Source organism: Anolis carolinensis, chromosome 1 (assembly GCF_035594765.1).
Source record: "Anolis carolinensis isolate JA03-04 chromosome 1, rAnoCar3.1.pri, whole genome shotgun sequence".
Lineage (NCBI taxonomy): Eukaryota > Metazoa > Chordata > Lepidosauria > Squamata > Dactyloidae > Anolis > Anolis carolinensis.
Window position 1 is genome coordinate 83,305,614 of NC_085841.1, and position 27,063 is coordinate 83,332,676.

At 36.7% G+C, this 27,063-nt stretch overlaps 2 protein-coding genes across 12 annotated transcripts in view; one reads left to right on the forward strand and one right to left on the reverse strand.

Moving 5' to 3' along the window:
* reps1 (RALBP1 associated Eps domain containing 1) overlaps positions 1 to 18,320 on the forward strand; it is a 69,711-nt gene extending 51,391 nt beyond the window's left edge. For all 4 annotated transcript variants that reach the window (XM_062978128.1, XM_062978136.1, XM_062978132.1 and 1 more), the window contains 9 exons: positions 2,246 to 2,347; positions 2,922 to 2,991; positions 5,294 to 5,415; positions 7,801 to 7,865; positions 8,039 to 8,221; positions 10,377 to 10,472; positions 15,113 to 15,261; positions 16,409 to 16,514; positions 17,014 to 18,320. In XM_062978128.1, the coding sequence (XP_062834198.1) occupies positions 2,246 to 2,347; positions 2,922 to 2,991; positions 5,294 to 5,415; positions 7,801 to 7,865; positions 8,039 to 8,221; positions 10,377 to 10,472; positions 15,113 to 15,261; positions 16,409 to 16,514; positions 17,014 to 17,082 (962 nt within the window). In that variant the 3' untranslated portion in view covers positions 17,083 to 18,320. The remainder of the gene's footprint in view (positions 1 to 2,245; positions 2,348 to 2,921; positions 2,992 to 5,293; positions 5,416 to 7,800; positions 7,866 to 8,038; positions 8,222 to 10,376; positions 10,473 to 15,112; positions 15,262 to 16,408; positions 16,515 to 17,013) is intronic.
* The window catches only part of ect2l (epithelial cell transforming 2 like), a 69,400-nt gene continuing 57,843 nt past the window's right edge, over positions 15,507 to 27,063 (reverse strand). For 5 of the 8 annotated variants that reach the window (XM_008114507.3, XM_062978090.1, XM_062978100.1 and 2 more), the window contains 5 exons: positions 25,688 to 25,844; positions 24,284 to 24,349; positions 22,690 to 22,778; positions 21,486 to 21,658; positions 15,507 to 19,467 (listed from right to left, as the gene is read on the reverse strand). In XM_008114507.3, coding sequence (XP_008112714.2) covers positions 19,334 to 19,467; positions 21,486 to 21,658; positions 22,690 to 22,778; positions 24,284 to 24,349; positions 25,688 to 25,844 — 619 coding nt within the window. In that variant the 3' untranslated portion in view covers positions 15,507 to 19,333. Of the gene's footprint in view, positions 19,468 to 21,485; positions 21,659 to 22,689; positions 22,779 to 24,283; positions 24,350 to 25,687; positions 25,845 to 27,063 lie in introns of those variants that run through there. The other 3 variants (XM_062978095.1, XM_008114508.3, XM_062978108.1) reach the window with 3 other exon arrangements.

The following is a 27,063-nucleotide window of genomic DNA, read 5'->3' on the forward strand; positions in this document are numbered from 1 at the left end:
TAAATGTTCAATTTTTGTTCAACAATAAATGTGAATTCTTCTTCATGGAAAAATAAGACATCCCCTGAAAATAAGACCTAGAGCATCTCTGGGAGCAAAAATTAATATAAGACACTGTCTTATTTTCAGGGAAACACGGAAGTGCCATAGAACTTTCTATCCCTCCTCACTACAGCCTTCTAAGTAATGACAATGCTGGTTTCAGAAACGTTTCCAAAACCTTTAGAATAGGTTTGTTGATGAAAAGGAGCTCACTGGATGATAGAGGTTTGCCCCTCCCCAGTTCTGCTTATAAAACAGTTCAGCTGAACTATTGGCAAGTGATTATTGATATCTAATTATCTTTTCAGGTTTCATAACCACAGCTATATACCGTGATACAGAACTTTATATTTCAATTCAGATAGACAATTGTTCATGTAATTTGCTTTTTTCTGTAAGTTTTAGTTAACCACTGGTTACTGTGCAGATATTATAAGAAAGTGCTGATTTGAGAGTAGAATTTAAAGCTTCTCTCACAGTCCCAGATGTTAAAAGATCAGTATGGCAGCTGCTGAATCTGAGCCTCATTCACATTATGCTAAATATTGCTTAGCATTATGCCTTAGTCAGACCACTGTTTGTTTGTTTTTTTACCTAACTTTAACAGGCTTGTTTAGAGGTGAAAATTTCAGGTGGAGGGATTGACTGGGGGAACGGTGATAATTTAAATAACATTAGGAAACAATAGTACATGTAAAGTTCAAAAACATGGGAGAGGTTAGCCTGTCGTGTATAGTGAATGAGTATACTGACATGGATATTTGAATGAAATATCTATACACATAATAAAAGTGAAATCCTGTATGTGTGTATGTGGCATGCATGTCCACTCACACAGACAGCCTTCGGCCTGGCTATAGGCTATAGTTCCCAGTGCTTGAGGAGCCACCAAGTCACTCCCTCCCAGGAAATTGCATGTTACAGTGAGCACATCTTATTGTTCCTTTCCCTGTCTATTTGCATGACCCTGCCCACTGCCTCCCTTAACCCTTTCCTACCCTTTCCTTTGGCACACAGCCAACAAAGGAATTGATCAGCAACTGAACATACTAGAGAGATAGGTTTGGGGATAATTCACCATGACTCATATGAGTTATAGGGACTGGGATGCATAGTTCACTTGCAGTCTAAGAGCAATTTAAACCCTATCAACGATGGACCTGGAACTAACTTGGCATACAGACCCAACATGGCCAAATGTGCATATTGGTGGGGTTTGGGAGTGATTGACCTTGACACCCAGGAGTTATAGTTCACCCGTATTCAGAGAATACTGAACCCATCTGATAAGGGATTTGGACCAAACTTGGTACACAAATTCAACATGTCCAACTGGGAATACTGGTGGACTTGGGAGGTGATTGAACTTTATTTCTGGGAGTTATAATTCACCTGTGTTCCATGAGACCTCTGAACCCTACCAATGACGGACCTGGACCAAACTTGGCACACAGACCCAACACTGCCAATTTTGCATACTAGTGGGGTGATTGACCTTGGCATCAGAGAGTTATAGTTCACCCGTATTCAGAGAAGACTGAACCCAGCAGATGACAGATCTTGACCAAACTTGGCACACTGACCCAACATGGCCAACTGTGCATACTGACGGGGTTTGATGAGGATTGACCCAAAATTTTTGGGAATTGTAGTTCACCCACATCCTTATACATTTTCTAATGGGAGCAGTCATAAAAAAAATAAAAGCAAATACTAAGTTTTTAAAAGATATAATGTAACATATGACCAAACTGATACTACTTAACACCTAAAAACAAACAATGCCCTTTTCAAGTAACCTGACCACTGCCAGGTACCCAAGCTAGTATCTGTATAAAAATAAGAAGTGTGACTTTCATGCCATTGTTCTATTGCCTATGGTGATGTCTGTACTAATCCCTTAGAATGCTTAGGAATGAAAAAGCTTGAACAGAAGTCATGATTACCTAAAACAGGTTTTCTGTCTTCCCCTTCCCATTGCAGTCCTCTGAAGATCTTCTCAAGAGAATATGTGGCAGACTACAAGTGGGTAGATACTCAGAACTCACACAGAAACAGAATAGTGACATAGTATTCAAGCCACATCAAATAGAATTTTAAATTTCTCTGTGCTAGAATTTCAGAATTAGCTGAAACTTCCAATCACAAGAAACCTAGATAAACTTATTGCTGCATATTAACTATACCTTTTATTCTTTTTTAGATCACACAAATCCCACCAGCCCTTTACTTGTGAAGTCACCTGACATTGCAGAAGAAAATAAAATGAATGCATCTGTAAAATTTGTAGGAGGAAGTACAGTTGGCAAGTATCATGTTTTCTTTCCCACAAAAATGTCAGTCATTCCAATTCACTGAAATTTTCAGTAGCTGCAACTCAGTACTAACCTGGCTGTTCTAGTTTATGGTTCCATTAAAAATAGCCTATGATACTTAACCAGGGGCATACTTTTAACGTTCTTGTTTTTGGTTCTGTGGCTGAACTTTTCACCCAAGCTAATCAGAGTTGGAAATTTTGTCCCATGAAATAAGAGACAATATTGCTGGAAATATTTTCTAGATATTGTTTGCATCTCTAATGCTCTCTTAGTGCTTTTTTATTCTTCCAGTAGGTTAACTTGGAATTACTGGATACTGATCATAAGAATACAGAGCGCATTTTAAAAGTTTTTGAAATGAAAATGGTTGCGGTGATATATGTGGGACTAGATTAATTTTAGGCATATGTTTGTAACGAAACCTGTTTTGCTGACTTTGCATCAGTTATGTCCATCAAAGGCTACTTGTTGATAAACTTGTACACTTTACAGTTCTGCAGAATAATCAAGTTGTGGTTAATAAACACGATATGTGAGGTTTTATTTTTCTTATATCAACAGATGGTTATAGCAGCTCAGATTCCTTTACTTCAGACCCAGAACATATTGGAAGCACTGTAACTAGACAACGGTAATTAGTTGCTTTCTTTTTAGAATGTTGAATGAGCATTCTTCCCTGAACCCTATCCTGCAACCTAAAATAAAGTTTAATCTAATACTTCCTCTCTTTGTATTGTGACAAGTCAAGGAATTGCATAGTTTTGAAGGGAGTGTGTTGCCAAATAATACAGTTTTAATGTCCATCTGGTTGATTAAGGCAAGCATGGTTAGATATCTTTGGTAATGAAAAGGGGAGCATTTGAAGTCCAAAACACCTGGATGGCTGAAGTTTGCCCATGCCTGATCTAGAGTCCTGGAAATACATGTGTTAAAATAAACTTCTAGCCTTTAGCTTGGTGAGCTAAAGTTGTAGGTGGACATTGGCAATACTGTTATTTTAAAACAATACTTTTGTTTAAAAATTGTATTATTCTGATTTTATGTAATATGTGTTGACAGGGGTTGTTGTATAATTTTATGTGACCTCTGTTATACTTTTGTACTGTTTTTACCTGTTGTATATTATATGTGTTCCCTGGAGTACCTTGTAAGCTGTGCCAAGTCCCTTCGGTAAGATGGTGGCGAGATATAAATAAATTATTATTATTATTATTTGAAACACAACAAGATGAGTCCACAGCAGACACTCTGCTGGCTGTTGAATTGAATCACACGTCGGACACTTCCGAAGTGCCTAGGATTGTGTGATATATCGGCGAATAATGCAAGCAGATCCCAGTAAGGTGGCCTTCTGCAGCTGGCAGATGGTAATTTTGTCAGCGCCAATTGTGTTTAAGTGCAGGCCAAGGCCTTTAGGCACTGCACCCAGTGTGCCAATCACCGCTGGAACCACCTTAACTGGCTTGTGCCAGAGTCTTTGTAGTTTGATCTTTAAATCCTCATATCGTGTTAACTTTTCCAGTTGTTTCTCCTCAATCCTTCCATCACCTGGGATTGTGACATCGATAATCCATACTTTGTCTTTTAACACGATCGTGAGGTCAGGAGTATTGTGCTCCTAAACCCTGTCTGTCTGAATTCGGAAGTCCCAGAGTAGCTTGACATGCTCATTCTCTGTAACTTTTTCCGGCTTGTGATCCCACCAGTTCTTTGTCGCAGGCAGATGGTATTTGTGGCACAAGTTCCAATAAATCATTTGAGCAACGGTGTTATGCCTCTGCTTGTAGTCTGTCTGTGCGATCTTGCAGCAGCTGAGGACGTGATCTATTGTTTCATCTGCTTCCTTGCAGAGTCTACATTTAGGATCTGTTGTTGACTTTTCAATTTTGGCTTTGATGGCATTGGTTCTAATGGCTTGTTCTTGGGCTGCCAGAATCAGGCCCTCCGTCTCCTTTTTCAAAGTTCTATTTGTGAGCCACAGCCATGTTTTTTCTTTGTCAGTTTGACTTTCGATTTTTCTTAGGAACTGTCCATGGAGAGCCTTCTTTTGCCAATTTTCTCTTCTGCTCTGGATTGTGTTTTTACGGTATTCACTCTTTGTATTTTGAACTTGAAGCAGTTTACTACTGTTGACTTCCCTCAATGTTGGTTCTTGACTGCCTTTCACATAATCTGCCAGGCATGTTTCTCTTCCTCTGCCGTTTGTTTCACTTGCAGAAGCCCTCTGCCTCCTGATTTTCTGGGCAGGTAAAGTCTGTCGACATCATTACGCGGGTATAATGAGTAGTGGATTGTCATCAGTTTTCTTGTCTTTCTGTCCAGATCATCTAGCTCTGCTTGTGTCCAGTTCACAATTCCAGCAGTGTATCTAATGATGGGGATGGCCCAGGTGTTGATAGCCTTGATCATATTTCCGCCATTTAATTTGCTCTTCAAAACCTTTCTGACTCTTTGAATATATTCTTTGCTGACCACATTTTTCACGTGCCCATGCTAGATATTTTCCAACTGTAGTATGCCCAGATATTTATAGGCTTCAGGCTGATTGCACTTTATGGTTTGTCCATTTGGCATCTCTATGCCCTTGCTGTGAGTCATTTTCCCTTTCTTTAATGCCACTGTGGCACATTTGTCTAGGCTGAACTCCATACTAATGTCAGTGCTAAAGATGATGATGATGATGATTATGATTATGATTATTATTATTATAGATGAAAAGTCTGGAATTCAAATGAAAGCTGTGATAGTTCAAATTTATTTTGCAGTAGTGCTAAGGAATATAGTGCTAAGGATAGTGGATTGTCATACAGAAGTAGACATCCTCATTGTAGTATAGGTGGTTATCAGCTCAACATAATGCTTTCTGGTTGCTTTAGAGACCTTCTGAGTTATTAGTTGCAATAGAATTGCTGTAGTTCTATTTTTTTTTCCAGGTCACATTCAGGGACATCTCCAGACAGTGTTGCGCCGCCGCCGCCACCACCACCAAGGCCTCATCCCTCACACTCTCGGTCATCATCTTTAGATATGAACAGGACTTTCACAATTACTCCAGGTAAGTGTAGTTCATATTCTTATATAAGATTTGATGTGTATTTTGTATGACTGTATATTCAGAAATGCCTATATTGTTTCAATACTCCGTATAGAATTATTTATTTTGTCAAGTATATATACACCAACTTCCAGAAAGAACACTTTGTGAATTGGTTGAAATTGGCTTAGGCTAAGAAAACTGATGCCATAGTAGGTTTCATGTTCAGAATGCAACAAGCCTTTTAAAAATAATTTTTATGACAAGAAGCTAACATGGCAGGATTTCAAAGGCATGCTGGAAAATACTTGAACTGTTCATTTTGTTAATTTAGAAGACAATCCTCCAATTTTAGAGAATTTTAGGTTTTAGCATTCATGAGTTATGTAGAGTTATGTAGAGTGAAATGTTAAACAATAAAAAGTTATTCAAAGACTTTTCTAATTGCAGCTCAGTCCTGATTATGTTTTCTCAGTTCTTCAGTTACAGTGACATTGTAAATATTCTTACCCTAACAATTGCCCTCCCAGCAGTGGTAAAGCATCGTAACAGGTACAGGTAAAAATATATATACTTTTAAAAAAAACTTTGAATAGTATAGGGAAGGGTTAAGACCCCTGTGGTGTTTGCTTTACTGTCTGTGCTCCTGTTCAAAGGATTTCACCTCACTTTCTGTCCCTGTCATCATTGGATTTTCAAAAATGTGGCTTATTGTAGAAACAAGGATTGATGAGAAAGCTTCAGTGGAAACACCTTTTCCCCACAATAACTCTTTCAGTAGTGAATTTCCCTTCCTAGCAGTAGATTTCTCTCACTTCCTGTTGTTTCACTCCCATTCTTTTTTTTAAATTAATTTTTATTGAGAGGTTTTCGAGCAACTCCATACATTTGTTGTATGTATGTTGTTTCACTCCCATTCTTAACTATGAGTTGTTTGTAAATCAGATGTTTTAACTCGGGGACTATATGTTGCTTTTACAGAAGATTGCAGAGTACTCAAGATAATGTGGTTGGAAATCTTCACATGATGTAATGTATAAAGGGATTTCAGAGTCCAGTAATCCAGATGCCCTGATTATAGAATGGTGTTTTTGTTATTATTTCTTCAATTTCCCATTAGCTTCAGTGAAAGTTTACGCACTAATAGGCATGCATAGGATTGTTTCCTGTGTAGTCTAAATTGTGTTGTTGTTAATTCGTTCAATCGTTTCCGACTCTTCATGACTTCATCGATCAGTCCACGCCAGAGCTTCCTGTTGGCCATCGCCGCCCCCAGTTCCTTCAAGGTCAAGCCAATCACTTCAAGGATACCATCCATCCATCTTGCCCTTTGTCGGCTTCTCTTCCTTTTTCCTTCCATTTTCCCAGGCATCATGATCTTTTCCAAGCTTTCCTGTCTTCTCATTATGTGGTCAAAGTACTTCATCTTTGCCTCTAATATCCTTCCCTCCAGTGAGCAGCTGGGCATTATTTCCTGGAGGATGGACTGGTTGGATCTTCTTGCGGTCCAAGGCACTCTCAGGATTTTCCTCCAACACCACAGTTCAAAAGCATCTATCTCCCTTTGCGCAGCCTTCCTTTTGGTCCAGCTCTCGCATCCATAGGTTACTATGGGGAATACCATTGCTTTAACTATGCGGACCTTCGTTGCCAGTGTGATGTCTCTGCTCTTCACTATTTTATTGAGGTTGGCCATTGCTCTCCTCCCAAGCAGTAAACATCTTTTGATTTCCTGGCTGCAGTCTGCCTCTGCAGTGATCTTTGCACCTAGAAATATAAAGTTTGTCACTGGCTCCACGTTTTCTCCCTCTATTTGCCAGTTAGCAATCAGTCTGGTTGCCATAATCTTGGTTTTCTTGATGTTTAACTACAACCCAGCACTTTAACTGCACTTTCTTCTTTCACCTTGGCCATAAGGCTCCTCAGCTCCTCCTCACTTTCAGCCATCAGTGGTATCATCTGCGTATCTAAGGTTGTTAATGTAGTCTAGATTACACTAGTTTAATCTGCAGAGCAGAGATAGGCAAGCACCAGAGTGGGAAAAACTCAAAGATCTGTATTTCTTACCACTTCCCTATGCTGGGGAAGTTCTTTTCTAGCCTTTGGGGCTCAGGTTTTTTAACTCATTGATAAACATTGTGTCTCACTTATTGTGCTTTGAATATTCTAAATATGATTGATTTTTCATATTTCAAGTTCTAATAGAATGTTATAGAATGACTTACACTAATAGAATGACTTACAGTCTTTAAAAGTTACTAATATTGCAGTTTTCAATTTTTTTTTCTAAAATGAAGTTTTTCAGCGGAGAAGCAAACAGAAGGGTATCTAGTTTTTTCACCCCATTGCCTTAGTGTTTCCAGAAATTGTTCACCTAATTGTTGTCTAAATTGCACTGTCTTTCAGGTCAACAGCAGACTGGAGTGATTGCCTATCCCCCTGCAGTGCCTCCAAGACCTCTGCCCTCACAGGTATACTTTCTGTAGACTTCTTTTCAAAATTATAGCTTCATGGTATCTATTTATGGTGTTCTTGTCATTGTTGTGTTGCTGCCAGAGGTGCTTCTACCAAGTCTTTGGCTCCTCCCTTTCCCAAGTAATGAATGAATTATTTGTGCTTTGCCTCTCACCTTTTTCTGTTGTAGGCTGGAGGTCATGTTCATCGTTCAGCAGATGCTGAAGGTATAACAACTCATGCCAGTACCTCACCTCAACAAATCCCAGAACAGCCAAACTTTGCAGATTTTAGCCATTTTGAGGTTTTTGCAGCATCGAGTGTAAATGAAGAAGAGGATGAAGAACCTGAGAAACACCCTGAAGTTTTGCAGGTTAGTAATCATTATATACAAGTATCTTTTGACTGTTATTTGCTATGATAGCAAGACACAATTAAATGTCATGATTATATGATAGCTGCCCTGAGCGCCGCCCCCCGGAGTGAGAAGGGTGGGATACAAAAGTATGAATAAATAAATAAATAAATATCCTTTCAAAAGAGCAGTGGAGCACTATCAATTGATTGGTAGTGCAAGATGTTACTGTAACAAACAGACTGGGTTGAAACTGCTCTATGATTGACTGCAATAGCTTGGGTTGTCCATTAAGATACTGGACTTTTAAAACCTACCAATCCAGATACAATACTACAAACTATTCCTACATATCCCTGTAATGAAAAAAACCTAGTTTTTTAAATCCAAACCAACCAGTAAATATTTAACCCTGAGCACAGATTCAAGTAAACATTTCTGTTTTAAAATGATTATTCTGCCAGATTATTGAAGTTTCAGAATTGCTGAAATTTTCCTGGTAGGAATCAGACACCATTATGAAGTATTTTTTGTTTTTAGTACCTGAGTTATAGAGCAGATGGATTGAGCAATGTAATCTCATATTCACATGAATATGTATGTACAGAATCCGGAAGATATACTATTCAACTACAACGTTTATTATTGCACATTGTTATAATGGATTGGAAAAATGGTTTTGTGGTCACAAAATGGCACCAAGTTGATAAAAGATCCAATGAAGCATTTATGTTCCAACTCATGGTCTCTATTAATTAAGTTTTAAAAATCCAGTGTCTCAATAAAAATCTGGTTTGCAAGCATGTGCATGACAACAAGGAAAAAATGTATTTTAAGGCACATATTCCAAAAACATTCCATTCTCTGGCGCACACGGAGGCAGTTTACAAATACTTAGAATACGTTAATACTGGAACAGAATTATGATGAAGTATAATCATCAAGAGAAAGGTATTTTTCACTTTGCGGGGGGGGGGGGAGGGAATGCAAAAAGGACAGTGCCAACTTTCAGTAGACTGGTCCAGAACTCATTCAGAGTGCTTTTCCTAAGTGTCCTTGTCTTTGAGCCCTAGTCAGTGAGGTCAGTGTACAAGAAGGCCAGGTATCATAGCGGGAAGGCTAATTTTAGGTATTCATGGGTAATTATTGAATCAGATGAAAATGAACTGGAAGTGCAGATGGTATAAAAGATGTATTGTATTCTAAACAAATACAACAACTAAAAAAATTAGACAGTACTGTGTGGATATAAGGTCTAAATGCTGTTATAATAGAATCAATTAAAATTACCTCCCCAGCAGCATACCCCTCATCTTTCCCCAAATGCCTGATTGCACAGAAAAGTCTTTACTTGCTTGCGGAAGGCAGCTACCACATAGAGTGCATGAAAGTAATCTAATCATTTATGGAATTCTTTTCTAGTTAGGCTTTTTCATACTTTATCATTTTAATGCAGTGCATTTTAATGCTTTTGAACTTGGGTCCCAGGTGGTAGCTCTACAATCCCTGAACATTGGCCATGTTGATTTAGGTTTCTGGGATTTAAAGTTGTGACATCTAAAGACCCAGGTTTGGGACCCTGATATTGTAGAGGTTATTTTTATAAATGAGTTTTGTCTTATTTCGTGAACTTCATTGGAAGTTTTTCCTGAGATAGATAGATAGAGATAGATAGATAAAGATTAATAGATAGATGTAGATAGATATTCCTAGATGAAATTGATTTAGCCATTCACTATACCAAGCATCCTTAAACTGCGGCCCTTCAGCTGTTTGGGCCTCGGAAACTCAGAAGCCAGAGCCGACTTATTCAATGGTCAGGAATTCTGGGAGTTGCAGACCCAAACAGCTGGAGGGCTGCATTTAGAGGATGCCTGTATTATACATTGGTTATATATGTCCCTGCTAAATATATAAATAACCAAGGTATAGTGAGTGATCAAATCAACTTCATCTAAGAATAATTACAGCTGTTTTATTAATTCAAAGAAGTCTCCCATAATAGTATAAAAAAACATCATTGTACTCTTGCCTTATGGCTGCTTTGGTTGTGCCATCTAGTTAAATGCAAGTATTTAGTCCTAATTGAATTTAAAAATATGGGCTCAATCCTTCTGTAAACCTGAAACGCATTTTGAAGCATTTCTTGTTTGACATAATTATTTGTTTCCAGGCAGAAAAGCCCTCTGATTCCACAGGACCTCTTAGAGTTGCCAAAACAGAAGGAAGAGTTGAGGATAAAGCCGTTTCAAGTACCCCAGCCAATGTGGTATGTAAAATCTATATTTCCCATGTGAACTTAGTTTAAAATACATTGACAGTCATCTTGAAAGGTGTCACTGTGAAAGTTCAAATCATTACACTTAAGTAGAGAACTTTTTATAATTACATGGCTTGAATGCTGAACTAGGACTCTGGCAGACCAGGGCTTGAATTCCTGCTCAGCCATAGAAACCAGCTGGGTTACTTTAGGCAAGTCACACTGTCAGACTTTGAGGTAAATGCTTCTGAACAAATCTTGCTGAGAAATCCCTATAATAGGTTTACCATAAATTGAAAACGGCATGAAGTCACACAACAACAGAAAAGGTATGCTTACTGCAATACAGTGGGGGGAGAGGTATTTAGCCAGATTCTCCCACTTAAAAAGATGAGCGAGGCCTGTAATTGACATTATAGGTAGACCTCAACTATGAGAGACAACATGAGAAAACACATCCAGAAAATCACATTGTCTGGTTTTTCATAAATTTATTTGCAAATTATGGTGGAAAATAAGTATTTAGTTACTTACAAACAAGCAAGATTTCTGGATCTCACAGACCTGTAACTTCTTCAAAAGGCTCCTCTGTCCTCCAACTGTAGTAATGGCACCTATTTGAACTACCATTAGTAACACACTACGCTGCCAGGGACTCAGATCCTGCAGTGCCAGACATGTCCCCCTGCTTAAGTCAGTATATGTCCGGGCCTGACTGAACTTTGCTAGAGACCATTTGGATGATCCAGAAGAGTATTGGAAGAATGCCATATGGTCAGATGAAACCAAAGTAGAACTGTTTGGCAGAAACACAACTCATCGTGTTTGGAGGAAAAAGAATGCTGAGTTGCATCCAAAGAACACCCATACCTATTGTGAAGCGTGGGGGTGGCAACGTCATGCTTTGGGGCTGTTCTCTGCAAAGGGATCAGGGTGACTGATCCGTACAGATGAAAGAATGTATGGGGCCATGTATCGTGAGATTTTGAGTTCAAACCTCCTTCCATCAGCAAGGACACTGAAGATGAAAGTGGCTGGGTCTTACAGCATGACAATGATCCCAAGCACACCGCCAGGGCAACGAAGGAGTGGCTTCGTACGAAGCATTTCAAGGTCCTGTAGTGGCCTAGCCAGTCTCCAGATCTCAACCCTATAGAAAACCTTTGAAGGGAGTTGAAAGTCCGTGTTGCCCAGCGACAGCCCCAAAACATCACTGCTCTTGAGAAGATCTGCATGGCAGAATGGGCCAACATACCAACAACAGTGTGTGTCAACCTTGTGAGGACTTACAGAAAACGTTTGACCTCTGTCATTGCCAATAAAGGATATATAACAAAGTATTGAGTTGAACTTTTGTTATGGACCAAATACTTATTTTCCACCATAATTTGCAAATAAATTTGTGAAAAATCAGACAATGTGATTTTCTGGATGTGTTTTCTCATGTTGTCTCTCATAGTTGAGGTCTCTATCTGTGATGTCACTTACAAGCCTCTCTCATCTTTTTAAGTGGGAGAACTTATACAATTGGTATCTGACTAAATACTTTTTCCCCACTGTATATGCTACTAAGCAGGGCAATTGTCAGGAAATGTTTACACGTCACTGAAATTATTCCAATCTGCATATTAAAGACAACCATGAGCAAATTTCCTGAAATAACACTTATGAAAGGCATGACAGATTTATTCCTTTTTTTACTCAAGAAGCAGCTGTTTCTTCTTTTTTTAAGTACCATAAGAGAAGCTTTCTTTAGTGAAAGCTAGGAGCATGTCTACTTTGTTAACTGAGGTATAGCTGTATCTATATTATTTAAATTTTAGAAGTAATTTATATTAAACATTTTGCACGTTTTAAAGTCATAAATTAAGTTGTTGCAAAGAACTCTTAATATTTTCTTAGAATGATCATTGTAGTCCAACTACACCTATTTGTTACCTGTGTTAAAATATGTAAAGTAAAAGTTTGTCTCCTCGGTTAATGGTTCTCGAACTCCCTAGAACCTCCACCTGAAATATGGGAGCTATTTTAGTTGTTATATAAGACCATTTCCAGGGTTATCCTATTCATGTTTCCTCAGTAAAATGGCAAAGCACCTTTATGACCAAGAGACTTATATGAGATTTTTTTTAAAAAAAATACCATTAGAGAAGCTTTCTTTAATGAAAGAAAAGTTTTCCTTTAGAAAAAATAATAATTGCCACAGTATAGTTGTTTGTAATCTACAAGCCAGCAGCTGTTCTTTCAGAATTCAAGTCTTAGAGGAGTATGGCTCTATGAATGGTTTATTTATCTAATATTGTGGGTTACCGATTGTTTTATTTTTATGATTTATATTTCTATTTTCATGTATAAGCTTCCTTGAGTATAATTTTATCACATAAAATGTAGGATGTAATTTTTTAAAATGCTGTGGGTGAATTAGAATGGTGCACTCTGGATGATGTGCTGGTTGACTTCCATGATTTAGTACTTCTACTCTTATTTTATAAAAACCTTGACTACTTTGTAAAATTACGAATAATTCCATTAAGATGTGTCTCAGATGACAGGATTTGTTGATGGCTCAGTCTCCCCATTGTTGAACAATGAACATTTGTATATGAACTTGTCTATGTTGTGTTGACTTGCAGCTCATATTTATTATGTAGTTTGCCATCTGTGTGTAATATATACAGATCCTTCCTTTGGATCTTGTTGTTTAACTTCAAATCTTTTCGCTTTGGTACACACCGATATTCTGCCACATTCAGTTTGCTTTCCTTTTCTTATTAGCATTTTGGGTGTAGCTCTCCTTGATTCCTTTAATAACTAGGAAAGAGAATGAGTTAACAACCGAACTTTGACATCCATATACACCAGGGGCAAACTTTGTCACCATCCTGTTGTGACATGCTGATTCTCAACATTGTCACAACTTTCTCTGAGGCATCATTAAGATGAACATGTGCAATTTGCAATATTTGTTTATCCCCTTTCAAGCCAAGTAAATTACAATATTTATTTACAACTAAATTACAAACTACAAAAGCAATATACATAACAAAATATGTAGACTATACTGATGTCCCTTTTAAGGTTTTCATGCCACTAATTAAATCTTAATAACAAGCTGATAACATTTTTGATATGTATTTTAATTAGAGAAAGGGTTCTTAAGCAATCCTCTCACGGAGTTTATCTTGGTAAGTTTAATATAAGTCAAAGGAACCTGTGTGCTCTCTATCAGCATATTTTAAGGGGTGAGAAACTGATTCCCAATTATAATTACAACTTCATGTGTAAATCGAGGCTGGATTTTGGTGTCAAGATTCTGAATTTTGCTATTACCCATAAAAGACTGAGGACAAAAGTTAGGGGCAGGTAACAGATATTTTCCTCCTTTAAAAAACAGGGACATACTTTACTTAGGAAGAGCTAAAGAGAAGAGGATCCATTTGAAGGGTTGTAATTCAGGTTGGGAGGTTACATTGCATTCATTATTTTAAAATAACTACCTCTATATAAATATAATGAAGGGGAAATGAGAATGCAGCCTGAAAAAAGAGAAGAGGGAGAAGAGTAAAAAAAAAAAAAAAGCAACCTAGCTCTATTAGGAACCCAGAGCAACAGGAAGTAATGATTTGGCTGTGATGTGTGTCACATATGGGAGGAGGCAGGGTATCAGCTCTAGAAGGTTCTGAATGAGATTTCAGTGCCGGCGTGAAACCCATTTGTGTGAGATCAGATGACCACTTTATACATGGTCTAAATACCTAATATCCCATAGAAGAAAAACTTCACATTTTATACATGGGGCATTACATTTAAATCAGACAATCGCTAATTCTACCCTTTCCTTGGTGCCTTCCAGACAGCTTGAACAACTATTCCCATCAACTACAGCTAATACGGCCAATAATAAAGCTTCATAGGAACTGAAATCTCAATATATATAGAGGCACCAAGATAAGAAGACTAGTGCTATTGTCAGAAAATTTGAAATTTATTCATTATCAGATATTTATATTTGTTTGTTTGTTTATTGAATTTATATCCTGCTTTTCTCCTGCTTATAGACGTAAATTCCAATAAATTAAAATAGTTTAAAATTAGCTAAAAGGCTATATTAGTTAAAACAGTTAAACAGCAGAGAGTTCAAAACAGTTTCCGTTCAATTATTTAAATATGTACAGTATAGAAATACACCACACCACTTTCAGCATTGTTCTGATATGTGATTAAAAATCAAATAAAGCCCTGCCTAAGATCTTAGCATGACAGCAGACAGAGGGCCAACTGGGCCTTCCATGCACATCTCCCACTTCTAGCCACCATAAACCTATGCAGGTTTGTGTATCACTTCAAGGGGGCTTACTCCCAATTGAGACTGAATATTTATGGTAAGCCTTTAGCATCCTTCTAGTGAAATCACAGTATATTGACACTTTCCAGATTTACAAAATTCCATTGGAAAAGCCATGACTCACAGCAGAGCCATTTTATGAGTCCAATTTATCATTCTTGTTAGTGGATTATGAAAATCAATTATTTGTTTTATTAACTATTAGTATATAAAATAAACCTTGGTTGTGATTAATTGTACTGGGCCATGTTGATGACTGGTTAATTTATTATAGTATGTATTATTGAACTGTCTATTCTTTCAGGGCAAAGGCACCACCCCTCTAGCACCACCACCAAAGCCTATACGTAGAAGGCCAAAATCAGAGGATGAACTGAAACCAGAAGCTGAGGAGCATGCACAGAAAACAGGTGTCATAGCTGCTGTTCTTGCTTCACAGCCATCTATTCCTAGGTAACACAAGTCGAGAACCTCTGATACTGAGACATTTTCATTTTAAATAACAAACCTATCTATTAAATAGCTTTAAGGAGAAATGCAAATAGTCTGATGCTTTAATTGTTGAATTGCTAAGTGAAGGTGGTGTAAATAAGTGTGAATCCAAAATTCAAAGAAACAAATGAAAAGTATAGTGTTTATCTGTAAAGGCAGACAAAAATCTTCATTTTAAATCTTAATAACTAAAAGCACACTGCATCTGATTTTAATTGAAAATGCCATTTATTCCATCACATTTATCACATTTCTTTTAAGCAAGGCTGCATAGACTGAGCAGGAGAATTTGGTACTGACAGCTTCATAGGGAACTGCACAGGCTACTTCTATAACAGGAGCAGTGGCTTCAATTCCAAAATGCTACTCTTGCTGGATTTCTTATCATGCCCTCTTTTGCTTCATAATCACTTTTAAGCTAATAAATATCACACTTCTTGGAAAACAGAAATTTTGGGAACCAGATAAATTATATAGAAGCATACATCCAGCACAGTGTACTGGTTTGAGTATTGGACTAGAATCCTAGGAGGATATGGTTCAGATTTCTACTCAGCCATAGAAATCTGCTGGGTGACCTTGAGTAAATCGCATGCTCTGAGCCTCAGAGGAAGGCAAGAGCAAATTCCCTCAGAAAAAATCTTGCCAAAATAAAAAAGAAGCTCTGTAACAGGTTGAACTTTGGGTGGCCATAAGATCAAAACAATTTGAAAGCCCAATGGTACATTAAGCATATGACAGCAGTTCAGTTGAATCTAAGCTAGCAGGTTTTACTGAGACAAACACTGCCTGGCCATTTGCTAGAAAAGGATGTACAGTCAGAACACAGAGTTTTGTCCTTGCTACAAAAAGTTTCAAAATAAGAAAATTTCAAAATAGTACAGTAGTGGCTGTACATTTAAGTGTAACTGTATAGATGGTAGCTATTGGAAAAAAATATGCCAGTACTATAACATCCATCTGTGTGTGCATGCATGAATGTCTTTATTTACCACCTTGCAACTAAATATATATTAAGAAGGATCAAGGAATTGAATATTAACTGATTTCAGGAAAATTTAAGCTATTTAGCAGTCTCTAAAAACTATTTCTTGAAATATCTCCTCAGATCAGTGGGAAAGGACAAGAAGGCTATTCAGGCATCAATCAGACGCAATAAGGAGACTAATACTGTGTTGGCCAGACTGAATAGTGAATTGCAGCAGCAATTAAAGGTAACGTTTACCTTTGCATTAGGGACTCTGTACAACCATGCAATTATCTTCAGAGCCAAATCTTTTGTTCATATGTTTTTGAAGGTATTAGAGTTGATCATTTTTTCTTAACGTTTTAGCGATTCTGCTTCTGCTTCTTTGATATAGCTAATATGTCTGCATTGGTTGTTTAAGTTTGCCAGATGTCCAGTCTTTGAAATCTCCCTTGCCACTCTTTAAAATCTCTCTTGCCACTCTTTATGATACTCAGTGCATACTTTCTTTCCCCCTTAAAATTTAGCAACAAACAATTGTGCTAGATTTATTTGATTTCTTTACAAAAAGATCTCCAATGTGGCTTGTATAAAACAATGAAAATGTATCAAGAATGCAATGGGGTATATGCGTATATAACAGACTTCAAGCTAGCATGTTCATCATTGCATCTAAAAGGGGATTATTGTTTTTCAGAATAGCATTTTGCATTGTAATATGTAATGGACAAATCTTTCTGTTGTAGGATGTTCTTGAAGAGAGAATTTCACTGGAAGTTCAACTGGAACAACTTCGACCTTTCTCTCACTTATAAGCCAATTGCCGTTAACTGTGAACTAATTAACTCTGAAAGGGGAAATTGGGCAAAAAGGCCCTATCAAAAGCCCATATGTTCAGCTCAGTGCACTCTTAACATTTTTTTGTGATTGTTTTGTCCTCTGTCCACAGTTGTATTTAAGTAACTTTTCTAATTTTAATACAAAGGATGGAATACGTGTTTCCTTGAATGTTCTATATATTGGCACTGCCAACCTTCCCATTTTGGGGGAGGGACATACTTTTTAAGTTGGAGCAAGGTTTCTACAACTTCCGTGGCCTATAATCCCAAAACTGGAATTGATTACCTTATGGATTTTTCTATATTTCATGTCAAAAATCATGAATAAAAACATCCCAGATATCCAAAGGAATATCTGTCTTTAACGTTGAAGCACATAGATTTATCATAAAGAAAGATCTTTTACAATGCTATGATTGTGTAAGAGAAGATTAACGGTTGTGGTCATTAATCCTCTCAAATACCACATTTTTCCAACTTTGCAATCTTGGAATTTCAAGCCACTTGCCATCTTGAACAACCCTTCACCTTCCAAGTGCCACACAAGTTTAAACTACCTTGCCATACCAAATGAATTCGGCTGTCCTTTCCCGTTCATGTATTTCATATGTGACCACAGCTTGACAGTTGTTAAATATTTTCATTCATGACCCAAATTTTGCAGTGTGCACAAAAGTGCATCCCTTCTGTGAAAAGATTGGGTGTTAATCCCAGTCGTGGACATTTCCTGAACACCACCTGTAGTTGCATGCTTTGCACATTGCTCTTTATTAACTGACACATATGCCAGACTTTACTGTAACATACTCTATGGTCAAGAAATGTGTCAGTACCTCAACTCTTCTTTCCCAGCCTTTTCTCTCACAAATCTATTTTTTTTTCTTTTTAAAGGGTTGGGTGATCATTCTCCTAATGTCTCTAAGCCATATTTTTCTGGCTTGCAGACAGGTTTCATTACTAACACAAAAAATTTCCTGAGTGTATCCTGCTATTCAGGTTGATGTACTGTATTAGGATTTGTTGTATATTGTATAATACACACCTTTTGATCTCATATGTAAATTTGCATTAATGCTGACTAACAGCAGATATTCTATTTAATGGCTTATTCTGGCTGTGGGATCATAGATGTTAAAATGCATGGATGTATCTCAGCAGAATCAGAAATAGCAATTGTGTGATTTTTACACCAATAAAACAGCACAATATTTTAATTTGAGTGAATTGTTTTAATAAAACAACACCACAAGACTTCCTAAACCAAATGGTTTCCTGGGGAACAAGAATCTTTCTCTTCCCTTTTTTAATAAGCTGACCATGATAGAGTGGACCCCTTTCAGGAGAAGTATCTACACATGTTACTCAGATATTTTATTGCCTTCCTTTAGACCAGTGGTTCTCAACCTGTGGTTCCCCAGATGTTTTGTCCTTAAACTCCCAGAAATCCTAACAGCTGGTAACTGGCTGGGATTTCTGGGAGTTGTAGACCAAAACACCCACAGATTGGGAACCACTGCTTTAGACAATGGAGGATCCTAAAGACTTTCCAGATGTTTATGGACTACTGCAGCTAATTTCTTGTTCTTGGTTCTGGTGGCCAAAAAGCATTTGGAAAGCCACATGCCTATCCCTGCATTCATTTCTGTTCCTGTAGTAACTTCTTCATGGCAAGTAGACATGAGAAATGGAGGCACTCCAAAACAAATTTATTAAGAGTTCATGAAGCCATCATTTAGCACTCTCATCATCCTACACCTCTTGCATTGGGGATTTTGTGAATGATAAAAGAAACATTAGAAACATTGTATTCAACTGGCTAGTTAAACACCATGAAATCTGTCCTCTAGTGTTGGAAACTATTAATTATGCTGTTTTAGAAGGAACTCAGATTAGAAAATAAAAATATTATGTGCTTCCTGGTAGATAAACCCTTAGTAGTACTTTGATCTTTGGTATCTTCCGCAAATGAGCATTGGCACTAAATCTGTATTTCGTACTGTTCCAAATTCTACCACTACCCCACCCTCCAAGAAAGCTAGAAAATAAAGTTCAAAGTTTTTTTTACCATAGAGTTGAAAAAATTGAAGATCTACATCACTGTTGGTAGAGAATCAATTACTTGCAATCATTTGTGTTTTTACAGTAAATTGCTGAACAAAGGTTAATAAAATGATCATACTCTTCTGTACTCGTGGAAGTAATGAGCAACTAATCAATCTGGGTAAAGTTAGTAAACATTCTCTTCTATACTGCAAGTAATTGCCTTTTGTAGTGAGGAAAGCCATGTGAACTTGTCATCTTCCTCGGTACAACAAATCCATTGCTGCCTGGGCCCTTGCAGACGAAAAGCATTCTTGATATCTGTAAAAATAATTTTTATTGATATTCAAGATTATTAATTTGAGCTGTTTTCAAATATTTTCGATCACCCATACTACAAATTATGTAGCAACATGCATAATTATTATATTGAAGAGTTGATGTTTGTACTGGTCCCTTACATCACAGATAATCCTATTTTGAATTTGTTTGGGAAATAGTGAGATATGAAAAGCAAATTTAAAAGTGCCAATTGCCAATGCATTACATTATGTTGGTATAACAAAACAGATAAGGATGGTTATATGGCAGTGTCACCATGTTTACAGTACTATAATTGAAACTAATTTCTTGTCTAAATAGATAGCTTGTTAGATATTAAAGATGACAATGTTTAAGGAAATGGATGAGTGTCATTTAAAAAAAGATCTAGAAAGTCCAGATAATCAAGCAATTTTTGAAAAAATATATCAGGTGAAATTAGTAAGAAAGAAGTTAAACCTGATGGTGATTAAAATATGGAGAGGATGCTGAGGAATTGGAAATCGTAGTGAGAAGGATGTGGATGAATCTCAAACTCTAATAACAGTTTCTGAGATGGACTGGAATGACTCTACTCTCAGAGAAAAAGAACAATGCTGAAATTTGAAAAAGATATGGAGAAATCAGCTGAAATCAAGCAATTTAATATCAGAGAGACAAGGATGGCTTTGGAAAACGATGTTGAGACCAAAGTTTTTTACAACAAAGAATAAATTGTGATCTTGTATGAATAATAACCCTTTATTGACATTTTGTAGAAAATAAGTATATTGATTGGCAAGCTTTGATTTTGATTATTAGTAGGAAGATTCAACAAAGAGAAGGATAGTAACTATGAAAGGTGAGATGATTATAAATTGATTATATGTTTAAATAATTGCTGAACAAAACATGGGAAGTCACTTTTATTTTCATTTTGTTTTCTTTTTCTTTGTAGTTTGTTTCTTTTTCTCATTCTTTATTCAATATTGTTCATTTCGTGTATTTTAAAAATCTTAAATAAAATATTAAAATGTTTTTTTAAAAAAAAATTAGCCTTGCCCCATATGAAAAGGACACCCAGATGTTGTTGTGATGGGTAGGAAGCAAATTCTGCTCTTCCAGTTTGCAGATCCATCTACATCATCATAGTTTAAATGCAATGCTTAAACTTGTTCCTATATCTACCTCACCCCATTTTAGATTTAATAAAAGGCAACAGAACACTAGTATATTCATACTCCTAGTTTGGTATCATTAGGAAATTTCTAGAAGTCTTTGTATAATTTCTCTCTAAATTTTATTTTACCAATGTATATACTTGAATTGGTTGTTGATCAACTAGGCCAAGACACACAATGTTTAACTCATGGGTTTGAAGTTGTGCTTCTTCTGTTCTCTTTGCTTTAAATAACTACATTGTTCAGTTTTCAATAAAGCATGAGATACTGTTAGAATGCTATTTGTACAGTCCCATACATATATTATTACAATGCTGTACACATTACAACAATCACAATCAGCACTGAAAATCAGATCGTTTTCTGTACCCATAGGGGGAAACATCCCCCATTCTCTGGTTTTAATCCATGCCTCACTTAGGCAATCAAAAGAAAGCCATGTGAGTGCATGTTCAGTAAAGAAAAGATGGCTGGAATCCACAGGAGTTTATTACTTCTATGTCTCTAAGAAATTTGGGCTTCCATTTAATCCCCCAAGGTTTTTGAACCAGAATAGCTAATGGCTAGAAGTTCTAGCCATTAGAAGACTATAATGACACCTGAGGACTCAAAATTGGGGAGCTTTGGTTCAAACGCATTCTGGATTTCATATGAATAAGGTGTTTAATGTGGTCATCTGATAATTTTTCAAAAATCTTTTTGTCCACAGTAGGTGGATTTTAGCTAGTTAGATGTCAAGGGAAATGTATGCTATTTCCATGCTGCATTATTAATAATTTTAACCAAACGTATTTTCTTAAGGAAATCATTGGAGAGAGTACTCAACATTTGCATAAATTTAGAACAATAATGGCATACATTTAGAATCTGGGATATCATCCACAAGGAGTTGATGAAGTGTTACCGCTGTCAAGAACTGATGCGTTGTTGTTGAGATCCGTTCAAAAGGTTTGTATGAGATGCTGCGTTGTGTAATGACAAGAATGTCGTTGAAAAGGAAAAGGCTAAGATCATGTGTGTGTTCATAGAGCCTGTAAGCAATAAAAGCAAAAGATCAGTCTTTCCAATTATCCTATATAGTAAAGTGATTTTTAAAAAATCTATCCTGCCTTTCTCTCAATGACAGAATCCAAGGCAGTTTTTGTCTTGAGACTTCTGAGAACCTATAAAATAGATTGTTAATCGATGATGGTACAACTCTATATAGAGAGAGGGAGAGGGAGAGAGTAGAATCGTAATATATACATATACAGAAGAATATGCAATAAAAATACCTACACTTTACCAAAAATGGTTACAGGTTGAGCATCCTTTATCTGAAATTCTCAAATTTAGATTGTTACAAAATCCAAAATTGTCTACATGGGTGACTGAGATACCTTTGCTCTCTGATAATTTAATACATAAATTTTGTTTCATGCACAAAATTATTAAATACTGTATAAAATTACCATCAGGCTATATGTATAAGGTGTTTATGAAACATACATGAATTTTATGTTTAGATTTCGTCCTAAGTCCAAGACATCTATCTCATTATGTACATACATGCAAGTATTTCAAATCTGAAAAAATTGGAAATCCAAATCATGTTGAATAAGGGATACTCATCCTGTTACTTCAATGTGCTACTATTTCTTTCTTTATTTTATTAACAGTAATGTAAACATGTTTTAGATTAAGGCAAATATATAGCTGCATTTTAGGAATAGGTAAACCTGATAAAAGTCTAGTATTAGTTATCTAGAAAGAATTATTAAAGCCTTCCTAGAATGATGCAGAAACAATGAGGATACATTCATTATATAATCCTAGCCCCAAAAATGAATTATACAATATCATTTTTCTGTATTACTAATAAGACATAATTTACCCAAGCCTGTTTGAAGAAGGAAAAGTAAACAACAGAACAACCACTGAATGGCTGGATCCATTATAGTAATTGTAAAGCCATATACAAAATATCAGTGGCTAATGAACTATCCTGCTATAGTGTTAGACCAAACTGCAAAAAGCAAATTAGTATCAATTCCCTCACAATGATTCACAATAAGGTATTTACCTGTATGGTACAGCAACTCTCTCAGAACAGCACTTTAGCTGGGCTACGTCTTGGGTTCTGATTAGTGACCTACTGGCTTTCAGTAACTTCTGTGAGTTAAACATTGAGTTATTAAACTTTATGCCAACCAAGTTCAGTTCTTTCCCATGTAGCTTGCATTTAATTGCTCCCTCTTGATCAGATTTCTAAAGTATTTAAATACCATAAGAATGTGATGCATTTTTAACATGTTCTAAAGTCTTGCTATATAGGCATATTTCAATTAACAAAGTTTCTGACAAAGAAACTCCTTTGAATGCCTATCCAGTGTCTTCCCTTTTCTTCCTTAATTTATATATACATTGAGAATATCAATGCTGAGTGGGTAACAAAAGCGGGCTGGAAAAACACAAAATTTCGATGTTGAGTTACAGAAGCATATATATATATATAGCAAACAATGCAATAAACTTGAGCAAGAAATTACTCTGGTTGCAGCAGTATGCCTCCAATAAAAGTTTGAATTGGGAAAGAATGGATTCTCCACTAGCCAATCTTACTGTGGCTTGCCTTCAACAAGCAAGCTTTCCCTACAATCCCTTAGTCAGCGTATGTAAACAGCGAAAGAAAATATAAAAGCACGTACGCCTGTCTCATCAGCTATTCCCTTGCCCCATTCCATTAAAGAAGAATAGATCTACAGTATATGTTTGGTCACTAAAACAACATATAAGAAAAATGGAAACAGGTAAAAGAAAAAGTCATCTCTGGATGCAATTTGGATCTTTGAACAAATGTTTATTTGTTCAAGGCTTACCTGAAAGAAGTGTTTCTTTTCACATGTGTGTACTGCTAGTTTTAATTACAAGTTTGCAGAAATATGTTGGACTGATCTTTTTTGTGACCTATCCCTATTCATTCCGTGTTATTTGTACCTCTGGTACCAACTGTTCTACCAAAGAAGGAAAGCCTAACATACCTACTTTATTAACAGAGACATGGCTGTATCTACATTTTACATTTTTAAAATCATTTCTATTAATATTTTTGCACACTTTTAGGTAATAAAACTACTTGGTGCAAAGACCTCTGATATTTTCTTGGAATGATCATTATAATCCAACTACAGTTATTTGTTACCTATGTTAAAATACGTAAAGTTAGTCAGAACTAGCTAATGCCTTTGTTTGAATCACTGAAATGGTCCAAAACACACTCTTCCATTATTTACTTTTATACTTAGACTTGCCTGTCTTATATTTTGTCAGGTGAGTATCAGCCTTTAACACAGATGTGTGTGTTTTCATATACTCATATGTGTTAATACTATGTGTTGCATTTTTCTGAACAACCTTCTTCATTAAATAGATTTATTTTTTCCATTTATTTGCAAATAAATATAAATAATTTTGGGCAACTTATTCTTTCTTGGTTACATAAACACCACAAATTTCCTCCATGCTACAATTACTATGAACCATTAATGGACAACTGAAGTCCTTAAGATGTTGTTGGACTGGAAGTCCCAACAATCATGGCCAATGAAAAAAATAATGAGCACTCCAGTAGAAGACAACATAGGGCCATCCTGGATACAGAGAATTTTCCAACTTACTGGACATCCTTGGATGAGTCTTTGTGTACTTAATAGTTGGTCATTTCTGTTCACGTTTAGCTTGAGCTAGAAATTTAAACAATGTAAGAGATTGCAAATTTTCCATGAATAAAGAAAGGATCTAATTTTTTTTATCCAAAGCACATCTAGGTAAGTACATTAATAGTCACTTTGTTTTTAGGAAGTTATAAAAGAAAGTGCATTATAACATGAGAGATTACCTGCTAAACAAAAGATAGATTTTACTTTATTGTAAAATACAAGGACTAGAATTTAGGTTGGAACCTCCATGGGCTTATGTGTCCCTTAAAGATCTGGCTTTTCAGTCACTTTAAAGCCCCTGTCATGAATTACTTTAAAGTCCCAAAGTCACGTTACACAGGCTTTCAATGTGAGAAGGCAAGATAAGAAAAGATGTCGCAACCATCCCCACAGCCAAATGTACACTGATCACAGTGCTGAGGTTCATGGGGGTCCTGAATGCCTATATGAGTTGACTTCAATGGGGGCTGTATAAGATTCACCATAGCTTAAGGCCCACATGCAGCTCTTTATACTACACTAAGGGAATGTTGAATTCAGGCCATTGTGTCACTGGTGTATCTTTGCTATACTGCTTTCTATCCTCCAATGTATGCTATCATATAACCAACGCAACATACATGTGCAGAGTTATATTAGTCTGAAAACACACACCAACATGAAATCCATGCATAAGTTATTAAACTGTTGATCAGTGTTTTAATAGAAGGGCATTTTAGTTGGTGAACTATGCAAAAACTGATAACTGTTTGGAAAGAATATATCAAATGAAGGACTGGAGTCTAGATCCAATTGTTATTCCCAAATCTCCCAAATCTCCGGGAATTTAGGGAGTCAATGTAAACTCCATTGATTCAGTGAGTCTACATTTTTGGGATTAACAGTAGAATTTAAGCCTATATATGCATGATGTTTTGGTTTAGTATAGGAGTAGGTCTTCATGGAAACATGGTTTAATTCTTGTTTAGTCCTAGAAGTCCAGTGGGTGACCTTGACTAAGTTACATTTGCTTAGCATCAGAGAAAGACAATGGCAAATCTCTAAACAAATTTGCCAAGGAAACTGTGTGATAGGAGTCAACTTAACGGCATATAATATTAAAACAATTTGATAATTTTCCTGAAAACAATGATCCTGTAAAGTGTTCAGCACATAATTTCATTTAACATTACTCTGGAATGTGAAGAGAGAGATTAAATATTAAATCTGCACACAGTGGCTCTAATCCAAACTTGTTGAGAAGGCCACAATTAGTTTTAAAACTATTTTGGGAGATTTAATCATATGTATCTTATGTTGAGTACAGTTTGTCTTCATGAATCTTGTAAGGTTTTCATATTAAAAGGAATGTAATGGACTGACCTGATCTACATAATCCTTGCATCTTTTCATTTGACTAGTTGCAGCTATCAAGTCTTCCCGGTCAGTGTGTCCTGCAGGAGTGTGAACACTCAGAGCATACAGGAGAGTGATGTATTCTTCAATCCTCTTAGAAGGGCACAATAGGAGTTCTTGTAGACTGCATATTATATACAAACATCATGTTTTAATTACACAAGCAGCTAGGTATATTCCATGTTTTATGTTAAGACTGGTCAAAACAAATATGGTCAGAGGCTTATGTTAAAAGATATGCCAAACTATACTCCAGATTCTACTTTTCAATACATCAGCTGCAATCCAACAGTCCCTCAGCATGGCATAACTATTCTCAGGTGGAGATATGCCATGCAAGTGCTGTGCGGGCCCTATGCAGAACAGCAGCACTGTGCAAAACAGGCCAATGACTGGTTGATGCTCAGCAATGTGTAATTGACTGACCTGATCTACAGGTCAGTCCATAACCTCAATATGCCACATGCAATAGTAATGTTCGGTATCCTGTATACACAATTCTGTTTCCACAACTGTCAACAGAATATGTCTCTCAATGATTAATTATAATGAACAATTCATTCTATAGGTATAGCACAAGTTATGCATATATTGTTAATTAACAGGATGCCAGCCACAATTTCTTTAATCTGACATCCCTAATGTGGATTCTGCTACTGTGGAAGTTACCAAGCTTCCTCAAGTTTGGGCACATATTTTATGCTTCATCCCAACCAACAAACTGATTATTGTAACATTGTCATGGTGAACTATAAGGAGTCACAGCATAGCAAATTTAACTGTAGGACTAGAGACAGGGAACATTAGGTTGGGTGGATGGTTGGTCCTAACTTTTCATCACCACAAGAACCTGGGGCTGTCAGGGATGAGATTACCCCTTGACAGCATTGAGTCCATAGCTGAGGTGGAACTTAGAGCATCATTGACTACCATTGGTCAGGACCTGACTCACCCCTCCCTTCTTGTATTTCATGTGTTTAGAGTAGGAAGAACTGCTGTCAATACACAGATTGAGAGAAACACCTAAAATATAGAAAGTTAACATAAAGAACAGCTTGGCCTCATTTCTAGGATGCCATCCTTTTACTTTCATGCATCAGGATTCTGTAGAACACAACTTCTAAGGACCTCATTACACTTACCAATTTAATCGTCCTAGGATGCTTGCCAGCCAATTGAGGGACAGATTGGCACGTAGCCCATCACATGACATCCTAGGACACTTCCTCATCAACACGGGAAGGCTCCTGTGTTGTTCTGGCTCCAATGGAGCCAATACACTTCTGCTCCAGTGTGATGGGGGAAGCGTTGCTACGCTTGCTGGCAAAATAGCATGGCAGGCG